At 44.0% G+C, this 16,232-nt stretch overlaps 1 protein-coding gene across 4 annotated transcripts in view; it reads left to right on the top strand.

Annotated features, from left to right (window-relative positions):
* Window positions 1–16,232, top strand: part of KIAA0319 (KIAA0319 ortholog) — a 71,493-nt gene that overhangs the window by 12,518 nt on the left and 42,743 nt on the right. For all 4 annotated transcript variants that reach the window (XM_029242983.1, XM_029242984.1, XM_029242985.1 and 1 more), the window contains one exon: window positions 12,168–12,327. In XM_029242983.1, the coding sequence (XP_029098816.1) occupies window positions 12,273–12,327 (55 nt within the window). In that variant the 5' untranslated portion in view covers window positions 12,168–12,272. Of the gene's footprint in view, window positions 1–12,167; window positions 12,328–16,232 lie in introns of those variants that run through there.

Genomic DNA, 16,232 nt, shown 5'->3' with positions numbered 1-16,232 from the left:
TGTTGATTTCTGAAGACTCTACTGATGCGGGTGTGGCTGCTTTCCTCCGGAGCTGTCCATTCACTGTCTGAGTGGGAGGTTAACTGTGGTGTCTGAGTATGTGGGTAGGCAGGGTCCCGGCAGGTTTCCCTCTGGTGTGGGTGGGTAGGGACTCCCCAGGTAGCCACAGGGAGGAGAGCTGTGCTCTAGAGGTGCAATGCTTTGGAATGGAGTATGTTTCTTTCCAGGATGGTCTTCAGATTCTCTTGGCTCTCCTTTTTTTTCAGAGGCCCGCTGCTGCCACTGAAGCCCTGAGGACAAATCTCTATCTCTTGAGAGAGAAGTTTTCTGGAATAAGCTTGAGATCTGTCTTTTAGTGCATCACCCAAAGTGCTGTACGCTGGCCCATCCTGTTTCTACATTCCTGGGTTCAGGGCTTAGAGCTTCTCCAGTGACCCCTGAAGGTCCTGTGCGTTCTCAGTTTCTAGGGAGTGGGTTTCCTCTCTCTCCATCAGTTCCATGCCATCTGCTTTCTATCTTCCAGGGAGTTTTTTGGAATTTCTGGTCTATTAGTAGTTCTCATTCTTATTTTTCTGCCGTTGTGTTGTATTTTCTTCCATCTGTTCACATGCCCCGCCTACCTTTCTCCTTTATTTATTTTATTTATTTATTTATTTTTAAGATTTATTTATTCGGCTGCACCAGGTCTTAGTTGAGGCACGCGGGCTCTTTAATTGTGGCATGCAAACTCTTAGTTGCGGCATGCATGTGGGATCTAGTTCCCTGACCAGGGATCAAACCCAGCCCCCCTGAATTGGGAGCACGGAGTCTTATCCACTGCACCACCAGGGAAGTCCCTCCCCTTTCTTTTTCAATGGGAACATAGGCAAGAGGGGAAACAGATGTATTGATATGTCCAGTCTGCCATCTTGAACTAGAAAGTTTCCTTTTTATTCTCAGCTTGCCAAAGTCCTATTAATGAAGCTCATTTCCCCCCAGGAAGATTAATGTGAATATATTTGCTGTGTAGCCTGGGTCTCTGGACAGTCCTTGGAATAATGGTGACCCTTGTCTCCAGGATCTGCCTGTTTAGAGAACTCAACCGCTTCGAACAGCAAGGGTGGAACCATCCCTCTTTAAGGAACACCTAGGGACTTGGTCTATTACTATAGCATCCTGCTTGTCTCAAGCTTTGAGGATAAAGTAGGTGTGTTAAGTAGCTATGATTAGAGAACCGTAAGACAAGCACCTACCCCAAAATATCTCCTATACTGCCATCTGTCAAAAGTACCGGAAATAGCCTTTGGTCATCAGGAATCTCTGTGTGACAATGCTAGCATTCTCATAAAGAATACGAGCTTAAGGCTTAAACAAGTAATAACAGCCAACATCTGTTCCTGGAAGCTTGGGTTTATAGAAACCTGAAGGGAGGGGATTGATGGACGGGAAGGGGAGAACCCGACCAAGACTCCCTAAAAGGGGAGAGAGGCATAATTATGTGCTTCTTCGTTGTCCTGTGTGCCCACGCTGGCTGCTATCATGTTGCTTCTGTTTCTTGCTTTGAAATGAAATACTAAAGAGAATTGGCAGCAGGAAGGTAAGGCCTTTGCCTGCACAGGCACAAGGGATAGCAGTTCTTTAGGGATAGGTTGAGGATAGACAAACACAATTATAGATTGTCAGCATTCCCTTTCAGGGCAAAAACCGAAGAGGCCCTCATGTTTGGAATCTTCCTAGCTAAGATTAAAGCCAAGCTCTGAAAGGCTGCAGCCCTGCTTACAAAAATTGACTTATAAAAAATTTCTGAAGTAAAATTGCATATTTTTTCATGTCTCAATGTCAAGTTCAAGAAGCCTGACTCTCCTACTCACCTCCAGTGTTGATAAAATATATTGAAAATAAATTTCTAATTTTTTCCCCCAGTGGTAAATTATTAACCAAGGATATACAGAACAGGATTTTAAATCAATTAATCTGGTGGTGCTCAAATTAGCAGCAATCAGAATCCACTTAATTACAGTTTTTGTCAGTTGAGCCTTTTAATCAGCCCGGAGCTATATTTGGTTTGCCCTGGCTGAAGCAGCCAGGGAGTTGCTACCTTGTGATTTGCACCCCTGCTGACAGCAAAATGTGGCACTGTCAAGATCAGAAGACCTCCCTGTGGGTCCATCTGACTAGATGAGAGCTGTTGTTTATGGAACCGTTTGAAGATGGGCCAGTCCTTTCGCATACACACATCTCCCTTCTCCTACCCAAGTCCACCACTCAGGCAGTTCTTCCCCCTCTTCTCTTTCCTTTATACTTCCTCCCTTGGTGTTTAAGCGGTTCTGTGGCTTTCAATACCAACTCTACAGCTCCCCATTTATACCTCCAGCACCTCTCTCCTCTGAACTCCAGACATGTTTATCTGGTGCCCCGTTCAACACCCCACTTGGATGTCTTGGGTTGGTGCCCATTTCAGGTCATGGCAACCCCATTCTTCCGGTTGCTCAGTCATCCTGATCACTTGTCTTTGTCTCATACTCTACATCCCATCCAACAGCAAATCCTCAGGCTCTCCCTGCAGAATAAATCAGGAATCTGACTCCTTCTCAAGACCTTCACTGTTACCAGCTCAGGGCAAGACGCCATGCCCCCACCCAGAAAACTTCATGGGCTTCTAACTTAGCTCTCTGCCTTCTAAACACTCGTCAACACAGAAGCCAGCAGCTGAGGGAGCTAATCCTGCAACACTTCCCATCTCAGAGGCAAAGCCAAAGATCCCTCGTATTGACCTACAAACCAGTGTGGCCTCCATTGCCTCCGTAACATTGCCTCCTGGTGCCTTTCCATTTTCTAGCCATGCTGACCTTCTTGCTGTTCCTGGAATACAGGGCACATTCCCTCCTCCAAGCCTTTGCATTTCGTGTCCCCTCAGCCTGGAACTCTTCTTACAGACAGCCACGTGTTTCATTCTCTCATCTCTTTTAAGACTTGGCTCAGATAGGACCTTCTAAGCTCATGAATTCTTCAGCAGTGTCTCATCTGCTCTTTAACACATCTGTTGAGCTTTTGATGAGCAAAAAATGTTATCTTGTTATTTTTACACCTGTGCTTGGTTATTTTTCAAATCTGCCAGGGTCTTTGTGTGTGTGTGCGTGCAAATCTTATACCTTACTTTTTCTTTTCTTTCTTTAAATATTTTAAGCATCTTATTTTATATTTGTATGCCATGATTTCATTATTTGAAAAGCTCAGGGACCTGATTCTCTTGTCTTTCTTTTCTTTTTTTTAAAAATTTTATTTATTTATTTATGGCTGTGTTGGGTCTTCGTTTCTGTGCATGGGCTTTCTCTAGTTGCAGAGAGTGGGGGCCACTCTTCATCACGATGGGCGGGCCTCTCACTGTCGCGGCCTCTCTTGTTGTGGAGCACAGGCTCCCGACGTGCAGGCTCAGTACTTGTGGCTCACGGGCCTAGTTGCTCCGCGGTATGTGGGATTTTCCCAGACCGGGGCTCGAACCCGTGTCCCCTGCATTGGCAGGCAGACTCTCAACCACTGTGCCACCAGGGAAGCCCTTGTCTTTCTTTTCTGTTACCTTTCTTCATGGTGCCTGTGTATTTTGTAATTTGGAATTCTAAGCTTATGTTTGTCTGGGTTCTCTTCAGGGGTTGAGGAGAGTTCTTCCAGAAAGGATTTATCATTGCCTCTGCCAGGTATGTGTGGGAATTACCAACCCAGGACCACTTAAAGGTAATTTCTCCCCTTGGGATTAATTGGACTAAACTTGTAATGAAAAATGGAGCAAACCTGTGGTTGTCAATTCTCAAAGGAGAATTATTTCTTTCCACAGAGCACAGTGGCCAGATTTTTTTTTTTCCCAGTTCATCCTTTCACCCACAAGGATGCATCTCTTAAAGGTTCCTGGTTTTATGAGGCACCTTAGTTCCAACACCTCATCTCGAATGCACCCAAGGCTCTAACTTCTGTCTGTGTTGTAGCCGTGAAACTCGCGTCTCTAGGTTCTAGAGATCAGCAGATATCTCATGCAGCTGCTGCCTCAGCATCAGCTTTCCAGCTTTCTGTTTATTTTCAGCCTTGGGGGATTTCGCTTATATTCTTGTGAATGCAGTTATATATTTAAAAGGTGTTTGTTATATTTTCCCCAGTAATTTCAATATTTTGCTGTGTTGCCATTTTGCTAGACACAGAAATCCAGACTTTCCCCATGCATGTGTAATACTGTTTTCTTTTTAAAATCTGCATCTTGCATGTAGTACTGGACCATAGACTTCATAGTAATAATACATGGATGTTATACATCCATGGGTTAATACAATAATATTTAATTATACCGTAATATTGGATATTATTGCTTTTATAAATTAGAAGAAAACCCAATTAGCTTTTTTTTTTTCTTTTAATGGAGAGAGACACATAAGGCAGTACAGAATAGTGGAAAGAACATGTTCTCTGGTGTCAGACATACCTGGATTGAGTTCCAGTTCTTGGACATTTTAGATTTTCTAAGCCTCAGTTTCATAATCTATAAAATGGGATAATAATATGCAATTGGAGGGGTTATAGAGGATTAAAATGAGTGCATGTAAAGTGCCAGGGACATTATGAAATACATGGAATTTTTACAAATGTTAATGTACTTCTCATACAATGTTATATTTGTGGTGATAATGTAGCCTTGATGTGTCCCGAGGGGACGGAGCAATGACTGAAGCTTGGAGGTTATGTTTGGGAAGCTGAGGAAAGCTTCTTAGAACTAGCTTTTGAGCTGGCTATAGGCAGGGTAGGGGAGGCTGGTCGATGCTGGAAAGAAGACTGGGAAGAGGGGGACATGAAGAGTTGTGTGATGAGTTTGCTCTCCTTTCTCGAGGTGTCTGTTCTGGCCTATTTCAGGGATTTGTAATACTGTCTCCAGTCGTCATCTGAACCGTCTGTGTAAGATGTACGCAGTCACCGTAGTCCCAGGAGGCCTGCCTGGGGCCACGGGATGCTTCCTACTTGGTTGACCTGAGTTTATTGGTCACAGCTACTACAGTGACTTTTTCTTTCTTTTTTTTTGTGGTACGCAGGCCTCTTACTACTGTGGCCTCTCCCGTTGCGGAGCACAGGCTCCGGACGCGCAGGCTCAGCGGCCATGGCTCACGGGCCCAGCCGCTCCGTGGCATGTGGGACCTTCCCGGACCGGGGCACGAACCCTTGTCCCCTTCATCGGCAGGCGGACTCTCAACCACTGCACCACCAGGGAAGCCCTCTTTCTTTTTTTTTAAATAAGTTTATTTTTTTATTTTTGGCTGCACTTGGGTCTTCGTTGCTGTGCGCGGGCTTTCTCTAGCTGCGGTGAGCGGGGGCTACTCTTTGTTGTGTTGCGCAGCTTTCTCATTGCGGTGACTTCTCTTGTTGCAGAGCACGGGCTCTAGGCGCGCCGGCTCAGTAATTGTGGCTCACGGGCTCTAGAACACAGGCTCAGTAGCTGTGGCACACAGGCTTAGTTGCTCCGTGGCTTGTGGGATCTTCCCGAACTTAACCATATGACCCCACTATGCTGCAGGGGGTGTTGGGAAATGTAGTCTTTTAGCTAAGTACCCTGGTGCCCCAAATAATTATCTGAATCTTATTACTAAGGAATAAGGGGAGGACATTTACTGAATAGACACCAGCAGCCTTTGAGCCTCGCTTTTCCTGCATCCTTGACCCTCATCCCTTTCTTGTCCAGGACAAGATGTGTGCCATCATTACTTGTTGAATACATTTCTGTGCTTTGCTCTTCTCTGAGCTCAGCCCATTTCTAGGACTCATTCGCTCTCTAACACCATCCCTGAGCCTTATGTCATCTCTGAGTCAGTGATGTCATCACCATTATCCAAAGAGAAAGAACAGTTGGGGTGAGGCTTCCAGGATGGTCACGGATGACAGGAAGCTCAGAGATGGGGTGATGTTCAAGAACAAGATTAGGCCGGAAATATAAGGAATCAGAAATAACCGTTTTACATACGGCTTGGTAATTTTTTTTTTTTAAATGCTATGTTAGAACAACCATGGCAAAATACCTAAGCCTTCTTTAAAAATGAAAATATAATTGTATTTTATTAATACAAAGGTAAGATGTATTCATTGTATTAAAAAAATAGAAAATACAGATAAGAGAGGAAGGAAAAAAGGAAGAGAAAAAAACATCAGAAGGGAGAAAAAAATTACTTTTACCTTGAAAGGGATATTTCTTTCAGAACTTCACATGTATAAAGTTGATCCATGCAGAGTTTATGTAAGGATCTATGCATCTGTACTATTTATAACGTTTTGAACTTGTTAAACCTTATTTTAAAAGCCCTATTTTACTGCTCAGATCCAGCTCTATCTTTGACTGAAATTTTTAGGAAGTTAGTGAGGCTTTCTATGTGAATTCTTTAAGAGTTTTCTTTCCCTTTAATGAGAACATGAAACAACGGGAAGGTAGGCAGAGGCAAGCAGCAGGAGAGGGCATGATTCTATCAAGAGAATCAGGCAATTCAGAGATTGAATAATAAGGAAAGAGGGGAGGTCTTCTTAAGTAACCCGGAGCAGAATGTTCTTACTTCCGAGACCCATAGAGGAGGACTGGGGCAGCTACAGGGCAAGTCTGAGGTCCAGAGTCTCAAGACTGACTCTAAAACTCAGTTTCCTTTTGTGTAAAATGGGAATAAGAACTCCTACCTCAGAGAGAGTTATTATCAGGATCAGAAGGGAAAATATATGTGAAAACATGATTTAACTCATGAGGTACTCTATATCAGCGATCCCCAACCTTTTCAGCACCAGGGACTGGTTTTGTGGAAGACGTTTTTTCCATGGATGGGCGGGGGATGGTGGATGGTTCAGGAGGTAATGCGAGTGATGGGGGGTGACGGGAACCGGCAGATGAAGCTTCCCTCGCTCACCGCCGCTCACCACCTGCTGTGCGGCCCTGTTCCTAACAGGCTGCGGACCGCCACCAGTCCACGGCCTGGGGTTTGAGGACCCCTGCTCTATATGTATAAAAAAAACCCCAAACCTAGGGACTTCCCTGGTGGTCCTGTGGTTGGGACTTTGCCTTCCAATGCCGGGGGTGTGGGTTCGACCCCTGGTCGGGGAGCTGGGATCCCACATGCCTCGCGGCCAAAGAGCCAAAACATAAAGCAGAGGCAATGTTGTGAAAAATTCGATAAACACTCGGAACATGGTCCACATCAAAAAAATCTTAAAAAAAAAAAAGCCCCGGGCTTCCCTGGTGGCGCAGTGGTTGAAAGTCCGCCTGCCAATGCAGGGGACACGGGTTCGTGCCCCGGTCTGGGAAGATCCCACATGCCGCGGAGCGGCTGCGCCCGTGAGCCATGGCCGCTGAGCCTGCGCGTCCGGAGCCTGTGCTCCGCCAACGGGAGAGGCCACAACAGTGAGAGGCCCGCGTCCCGCAAAAAAAAAAAAAAAAGCCTCTGTAAACTTAGAGCTAAAAAGATTTTTGATAACATGAAGTCCATACGCCTTTTAATGTTGAGGAAATGCAGATCCATTGTTTGCTTATATTAATGTACTGAATAAAGGAACCTTACAGATGATGTTGAGAATAGGAAATGCTTTTGTTGCTGAGCATTGTAAGTTTGCACAAAGATAATTGCTTTCCAGAGCTTTCCAGGTGCAATATGTTTGTGAAGGTACATTGCACAAGGGCATCTGCCATAGGGTCAAGGGTTTGGAAATCTGGCCCACAGCCCATTTACCAGGCTGTGTGCCTTTGGAGCAGTGTCTGCCCGCAGATGCACCTTTTATTAATTCGGCTTAAGGTACCCTATGGTATGGCAGGGGCCCAGTCTTTATCCGTGGGGTTCCTGACCAACTGCCCCCGACTGACAGCACCTTTGCTACTGTGGGCAGCGTCTTGGCAGCTGGCATCACGGGAGGGCCAGTTGCTCTTCTCCTGCCTTTTAGGTAGGGCGTGGTCAATTACTGCAGACAGGAGATGGCCAATCTTTTCTTCTATCCACTTCCCGTCCCAAACCACACTTTCCTTGCTGCAGGGCAAGGAAGTTCTTAGTGGCAAACTGTTGGCACCAGCAGGCGGTCTGTCTCTGGGTTGTTAGGCATGAAGCTTATGGGACGCTTACGGAACGTTCACATTCTCCCCTTTACCTTATTGGAAGCTCGTGTTCTGATGGCCTCTGTTATCCTGACACAGAGGAATGTTATACCCGCCTCCTGAACTTACCTTCGGTCACCTGCACTCTGGTTCCTTTCGTCTCTTGACCTAACTCGGCTCAATAACACAGAACCCCTGGAGGCCTCTTTTGAACTCCGCCGGGCACTGGCCAGTGATGCTTGCAGGCTGGGCAGCAACCTTGCTCCAAGTGGTCAACGACAGAGCCGTCAGCGCGGTTCAGTGGGAGGCCTTCTTGTGATTTGAGTTGTTTCTTGAGCAAGAGTCAAAGCGAGGTCCAGCAGTTTCCAAGCCCTCCTTCTATAGGATGCTGGGTTTGACTGTTTTAATAGGCTCCTTGTTCTTTCTGGTTGCCTCTGATAAAGCTAATTCACATACCAGGACCTTCAAAGTGGAAGCTGCCCCGGTGGCCCGGTCCACATCACAAATCTAAACCACAGTCAGCCTGATCTCAGGTGGCCTTGGCCAGCAGCAGCTTGAAGCAGGATCTCAGTTCCCCGACCAGAGACTGAAGCCAGGCTGTGGCAGTGAGAGCACTGAATCCTAACCACTAGACCATGAGACCATGAGGGCTAGTGACAAGGCTCTGGCTTGTCTACTTTGTAGAAATGAATTTCACCAAAGAGATGGAAAGTAGTGAAACAAGTAAAGTGTTTATTAGGAGGGAAAAAAAAGTGCATGTGAATAGACACACATGGGGGGGCTCAGAGAGACAGTTGTGCCTTCGTGGTAGTTTAAATCACTTATATGGGGCATTTCTTCTGGGTTTCCTCTGGCCGGTCACCTTGCTTTGCCTGGCTCTGAGTCCATATTTGGTATAACTCAGGGTCCTCCCCTGTGTGTGTCTGCATCTCTTAGCCAAGATGCATTCCAGCTCAGAGGCCTGTGGAAAGGTTGACATCACCTGTTATGGGGTGGCGACCCCTCCCTTTTGGCCCCCCGAGGAGCCTTTCTGCACAGGTGTAGTCAGGAAGGTCTCCTTGACCTCGAGAATGAGGTATATGTGGTCTCTTTATCTCTTATCTGGGCAGGACTCAGCTCCTCTCTGCTCCAGCTATTATCTTTGTCTTGGAGTATCTGTCCACAGGTGACAAACTCCAGCTGCTCAGCCTGGGGCCCATCTATCTCCTGCCTCAAGCTGCACTTATGGGAAATGCCTGTCAAGGAACCCTCAGATACACCAATCGCAATCCTCCAGCTCAGCTTAGCTAGCTCACCTTACCCTAGAAAGTAGCCCTCCTAGCCAGTCATGCCCTGTTTCCACGTTGCCACTTCTAATGTTCTACAAAACTCACTCTTGCCCACAATCCCTCAGGAAGAGTGGTCCACTGCTTATGACATCCTGTTCTCTCCCAATCTGTGGATTGTTTTCCCTTGAATAAAGGACAGCCAACTCATCACTAAATTGTTTGTTTTGTCATTTGATACCCCTCACCTCCCCTAGATTACCACATCATTTTCCCCCCAAATTTTGTGTATTTTAATAACATATATAGAGAAAAATACACAATATATTGGTAAAGAGGGAAAAAAAATCACCCAAACTTCAATGTATGAACCTAAGTACTGTTCAGTGTGTGAACCCAAGACTGAGTTCCTTCCAGTCTTTCTCCAGTGATAATAGTTTTTCTGGTTGTAACCATAGCAAAATGTAAATTTGTGTCTCTGGTGGATCTTTGTCATTGTGTTTGAACACAGGGTATCCAAAAAAAAAAAAAAAAAACTCTGGCTAATTTCTGCAATGTAAGGAATTTATTTAAACAACATTAGTTTCTGGGGAACTGGGAAAACAAGGCTGGAAACTACACAGCCAGGAATGTGACAGACCTAGTCCAGGGAAGATGCTACGCTGTTGTCACTGGGCACAGACATCTCACCTGCAGGGCCAGCAGTGCTAATGCTGGGGTCTCAACACAAGCCTGGAATCACTTCTGCTGCTCCTCTGGAAATTAAATGTTACTGTATGACGCTTCCACCACCGCCCCACTGGGTGGAATCTTGCACTCCCTGTAACCTCAAGTCACCAGTTTCTGAGGGTGTCTGTCTGGTCGTTCCAGGACAGCACTTTGGGTTCAGAGGATGTCATGAAAGCAAGGATGTGGCATTTTCAACTACTATAATGGGAGGAAGACCCTGTCTGTTATGGAATTCTCCATGTCACTCTTAAATGACTAACCGGGAGGCCTCTGCTGGGGTGTCCCACTCTTTGTCATCCCTAGTTCACACGTAAATTTCTAAATGTACTGAGATGCTTCTGGAAAGGGGGCGGGAAGAGGGAAGGTGATGAGTCTTGTTCTTTCCTAAACGAACAAGTGTAAGCTGTGTGGGTGGGGAGGGAACAAGGAAAGGGCGGGGAGAGAGTGGTGTGCACTGGGATTAAACTCTAGTTTACCATAACATACCAACTAGTAACTCACAGCAAGGCTCTGGCACGCTCTAGGAAGCCCTTATCTAGGTGTGCTTACTCCTGGAAGCCTTGTTACGTATTTGAAATAACAAATACTTGGAGTCCAGACCTCCTCGTACTGGTTCTTCTTCAGCCTTGAGCAAATCAGTGAATTTTTTGAGCGTCAATTTCATCACCTTCGTACTCTCGAAAGCATAGATTATAATATTGCCTGGTTTGTTGTGAAGATCACATTGAAGAAAGTGCCAGGCGAAAATAAAATGCTAATATTACTCTAGTTCATTGAATCTAAGATGCTCATGATTGGAAGAGCCATCATTATTTTAAATACCTTGAAGGAAGAAAGAAATCCTGTCAGTTATACCATAGCACATCACTTTCTTATCCTGTAAACTATTTCTACACATTGAAAGAGATTTTGGGGGGTTGCTTCAGCAGATTTTTATCCTGAGTCTTTCTTGTGTATACATAAAAAGGAAATATAAGTGAATATACATTAAGGTATTTTTAAATTTCCTGACAATGTTTGTCCATTTCTGCTGAATCACTTGTCAAAGCATTTAGTGAGGTCTGTGTTTTTTCTGCACAATTTTGCCTCTCTGTCGTCATGAGCACTGGGGATGCAGCACTTCTGAAAAGAGTGCTTCACGTTGCCTCATTTCAAGCCTCTGACACCAGTCCTACAGAGTCCACGTGTGTGTACAAGCAATGACATTATCTTCTGCCCAGTGTTCGGCCAACTTAAGACATCCCAGTTTCAGAGATGGTAAAGCATGAAAATATTTACACGTTAGAACTGATGAAATATAATAGTATGATTGACTCTATTTCATTCCCTAGGTTTGGCTTATAAAGTGAGAAAGCATGAGAAACCCTTTGCCCCTTCTTAGGAACTGTACTTGCTATTTGAACAAACTTCAGTGGATGGTTTGCCTGAGATATGGTTGTCAGGGTGGGGAAAATTTCCCCTTCCGCTCTTGGTCCTTTTGCCTGGTCAAATAATTAAAATGACATAAGGCAGATTAACAAGAGAAAACCAAATTTAATTGCTTACGTACAGGAAATCCACATAATGTGAGAGATTCCAGGTAAAATGAGAGTCAGTAAAATGAGGTATATATGTCATCCTGGACCAAGGAGAAGGGGGTAGGGGTCTGGGACTTCAAAGGGAAGGAAGGCAATTCACAGGAAGATGAAAAAGAGCACATGTTTGGTAAACAAATGTTTGCTGCATCATACAGAGACAGAAGAACACAGAGAGGAATTTTAACAAACAGACTTTGCTAGGTTCCTCCCTGTCTACCACACCTAGTTCACATTATACTGTATTTATTTATGGTGAGAGGTCCCTTCCTGGAACAGGTCTTCTATCTAAATCCTTTTGGGCAGTTAGGGTGAAGGTCAAAGATTCTTCCTGAATCCTTTAGACCTTGACTGAAATAATCCACATGCCAAAGTGGCACATCTTGGCGTGTCCTGCCCTGAACCTCACTATGGCCCTGGGATGTAAACAAGACAGGCTTCCCATTGCCATGAATAAATAATATAAGTAACTTTGTATGTTTCTGCGTTTACCTGTTTCTTCCTTCCTGTCTCTTTTCTGTTTTTCCTTTGAAGTTCTTGAGGCCGAATCTGGCTCCTAAGAAACATCAAAGGAAGCCTGCACCAAAGACCCCTCAGGGCCATCTCTGAAGCCTGCTTCCACCCACCGTGTGAGTCAAAATGGCTCCCCCCACAGGTGCGCTCTCTTCATTGCTGCTGCTGGTGACCCTTACAGGTAGGAAACCGTTACCCTGGAGACACCACCAGACATCACACTTGGACTTCCTATCTTTGGCTTAAGTAACTCAGATCAACCTGAGGAGGTGAAGGCGCTGTGTGTTTGCTTTCCAATAGACTTATTTCACATATAAAAAGGCAGACCTGGGGCTTCCCTGGTGGCTTAGTGGTTGAGAGTCCGCCTGCCGATGCAGCGGACGCGGGTTCGTGCCCCGGTCCAGGAAGATCCCACATGCCGCGGAGCGGCTGGGCCCGTGAGCCATGGCCGCTGAGCCTGCGTGTCCGGAGCCTGTGCTCCGCAACGGGAGAGGCCACAACAGGGAGAGGCCCGCGTACCGCAAAAAAAAAAAAAAAAAAAAAAGGCAGACCTCATGCATAAGTGGTTTCTGGAAACAGGCATTTAAATTTTTTATCATGACTATTTTGGGGGAAATAAAATCATATATACCAGGAAAACTTCATGTATTTATTTAAAAGAATTGCATAGTAGATCTTTTTTGGAAAGCAAATGACAGACTTTTTTTTTTATCATAAATCTTTATTTTCATATAGTCTGTTTGCTTCTTGTCGACACACCATGGCGTAAAATCATTGGTGAGCATCAATTCTGATGATTCATGCCCCAACTAGGCCAGCCAAGCCAGCCGAGCCCCTTTGAACTTACCAAAGATTGAGGATGGAGATATGGCCAGGGAAACTGGTTTTATATCCGGGGTTTGTCCAAGTATGGTAAAACCAGGCTGAGGCTTCCCTGAGAGCGACCCTGGTTAAAATGTGGTTTCCTGGGCCCCATCCAGACCTACTGAATCAGAACTTCTAGTGGGTGTGACTCAGGAGTCTGAAGCATCTGAATTTTTATAAGCCCAGTTTTAGATCATACAAGGGCCACTTCAGGAAACACTACAATTGGGAAAGCCCTATCGTTTCCTGAAGTTTACTCTCCCCACGCCATCCGTCCATCTTATTAAATTCACCACTGCTTAGTATGCAAGGCAAGATGTTCCTTTATTCCATACTCAGTGTACTCTTTACTCTGGAGAATGCTGTCGTTAATGTTTGAGCCCTCTTTTCTCTCTCTCTCTCTCAAATTCCCACTTTTTCACTGCTTTTCTTTTTCTTATGAGGTGTTTTTCATTAATTCAAAGTTCCTGAGTTACTGAGCCCAAATAATGTTATTTAGGGTTTGTCTGTCTTTTCTCTCTATCCTCTTTACCTTTGATAAGATGCTAACCGATGATTTTATTGATCTGTCAACAATCATGGAGTGCCTAGTGTGTTCATGGATTGGGCTGGTAATTTGTAGAGGGGACAAACATGTGAGTGTTTCCGGTCTCTTCAAGAACGTTCTTGAGTGAGTCTAATAGATTCTAAAGTAATTATGGCAACTTGGCCCAAAGGGAGAATGGTTTAGTTGTTGGGAAACCCACCTTTTCAAACTTCTTTCTTTAGCGTTCAGATCTCTGCTTAAGGTATGTACATCTAAACAGCCCATTCAGGTGATTTTTTGCAGAACAAAATGATGATCTGTCCCAGAGGTATTGGGTTGGCCAAAAAGTTCCTTTGGGTTTTAAGTAAAAATAAAAGACACATTTTTCATTTTCACCAAGAACTTTATTGAACAACGTATTCACCATTTTGTTCCACTACCTTTTGCCATTTTTCAGGCAACTTCATAATTCCGTCTTCCCAAAACTTTTTATTTTTTTGAGCAAAGAACTGTTCCAGGTACCTTTTACAGTCTTCCAGGGAATTCAAATTTTTTCTGTTAAGAGAATTTTGTAAAGAATGAAATAAATGGAAATCTGAAGTTGCAATGTCTGGTGAATATGGTGGATGAATCAGAACTTCCCAGGTAAGCTGTAACAGTTTTTTCCTGGTCATCCAAGAAACATGCGGTCTTGTGTTACCCTCATGGAAGATTATGCGTTTTCTGTTGACTAATTCCAGACTCTTTCATGGAGTGCTGCTTTCAATTGGTCTAATTGGGAGCAGTACTTGTTGGAATTAATCGTTTGGTTTTCCGGAAGGAGCTCATAATAGAGGACTCCCTTCCAATCCTACCATATACACAACATCACCTACTTTGGATGAAGACCGGCCTTTAGTGGGGTTGGCGGTGGTTCATTTCGCTTGCCCCATGATCTCTTCTGTTCCACATTATTGTACAGTATCCACTTCGTCCATCACAATTTGTTTTAAAAATGGAACGTTTTCATTATGTTTCAGTAGAGAATCACGTGCAGAAATACGGTTAAGAAGGTTTCTTTCACTTAACTTCTGTGGAACCCAAACATCAAAGCAATGAACATAACCAAGCTGGTACAAATGATTTTCAACACTTGATTTGGATATTTTGAGTATGTCGGCTATGTCCCACGTGATATAACATTGACTGTTCTCAATTAATGTCTTAATTTGATTGCTATCAACTTCAACTGGTCTACTGGACCATGGAGCATTGTTCAGTGAGAAATCTCCAGCACAAAACTTCCCAAACCACTTTTGACATGCTCGATCAGTCACAGTACCTTCTCCATATACTGCACCAATCATTTTTTGTGTTTCAGTTGCATTTTTACCTTTCTTGAAATAATAAAGCATAATATGCTGAAAACGTTGCTTTTTTCTTCCATCTTCAGTATTAAAATGGCTACACAAAAATTCACCAATTTTGATAAGATTTTTTTAAATGCACACTGATATGACAGCTGTCACAACTGAATCTAACAAAATTGTTTCCAATGAAGTTAAAGACAACTAAGTGCTACTACAGCCATCTTATGGCAAAAAACCAAACGAACTTTTTGGCCAACCCAATAAATGGCGATCTCCACCTTCAACCTGATGGAAAACTGCTTTAAGCTTTGTGTTGAAGGTTCCTGCCATGCTTCTTACCCACGTGTAACAATTTGCTTATTCCAGGATCACAGCCTTTTCCCTGTATAATGGTTTCTGTGACACAGTTTTATAAGTTGGCTTTTAAGCTTCTGGTGGCCAGAGCCGGAAATGAAACATGATAGTTCTTATGAACCATATTGCCCAAAAGGAGAGGACCCAACAGTTGTTCAAGGGAAATAAAATATATCCTGCCATTTGTGTTTGAAAGAAATTTCTAGTTTGAGTCTTCATTTAAAGTCCCCTTCATTTAAAGGAATGTAGTGATATCTTTACAAATAAGGACACTATTTTTGAGAGTAGAACTGGGAGTTGGAGATTACCTGCCTATTTTATATGCTTCATCGTCTCTTGACCTTAATTAGAAATGCTATTTTGTTATGTTCAGCAGAATTATTTTTTTTCCTCCTCTCCATATCTGAGACTAAGCTTTCCTTTAGAAAATAGAAGGCTAAAACTATTAAGGTGATTTTTTAAAAAGTAGATTTGGTTTGAGAAAATGTCATTTCAATTGAATTAAAGTAGTTTGTTGGGCTTCCCTGGTGGCGCAGTGGTTGAGAGTCCGCCTGCTGATGCAGGGGAGACGGGTTCATGCCCCGGTCCGGGAAGATCCCACATGCCGCAGAGTGGCTGGGCCCGTGAGCTGTGGCCGCTGAGCCTGCGGGTCCGGAGCCTGTGCTCCGCAACGGGAGAGGCCACAACAGTGAGAGGACCGCGTACCGCAAAAAAAAAAAAAAAGTGGTTTGTTGCTAGCTTATTCATTGGGAAAGATGTATATTTATTATATCTAATTCTTATTGAATTGGACCAATTAGACTTTCCTGTAGAGTCAGTGTTAGTCATTGAATCTTAAAAATTTATAACGATGATATGTATACAGGTAAAAAAAAATAGGATGATTCTTATACTGTATTTAACCATTTCTCTTACCTCCAGTTAGAAGTGATCTCTGACATTATGAAAAATGTAACAGTTATTAAGAGAATGATCAGTGATAAACCCTCACTA

Source organism: Monodon monoceros, unplaced genomic scaffold (genome assembly GCF_005190385.1).
Source record: "Monodon monoceros isolate NGI ecotype Baffin Bay Population unplaced genomic scaffold, NGI_Narwhal_1 Super_Scaffold_3, whole genome shotgun sequence".
NCBI classification, from domain to species: Eukaryota; Metazoa; Chordata; class Mammalia; order Artiodactyla; family Monodontidae; genus Monodon; species Monodon monoceros.
The sequence above is the reverse complement of the archived record's forward strand: the minus strand, read 5'-3'. Positions and strand labels throughout refer to the sequence as shown.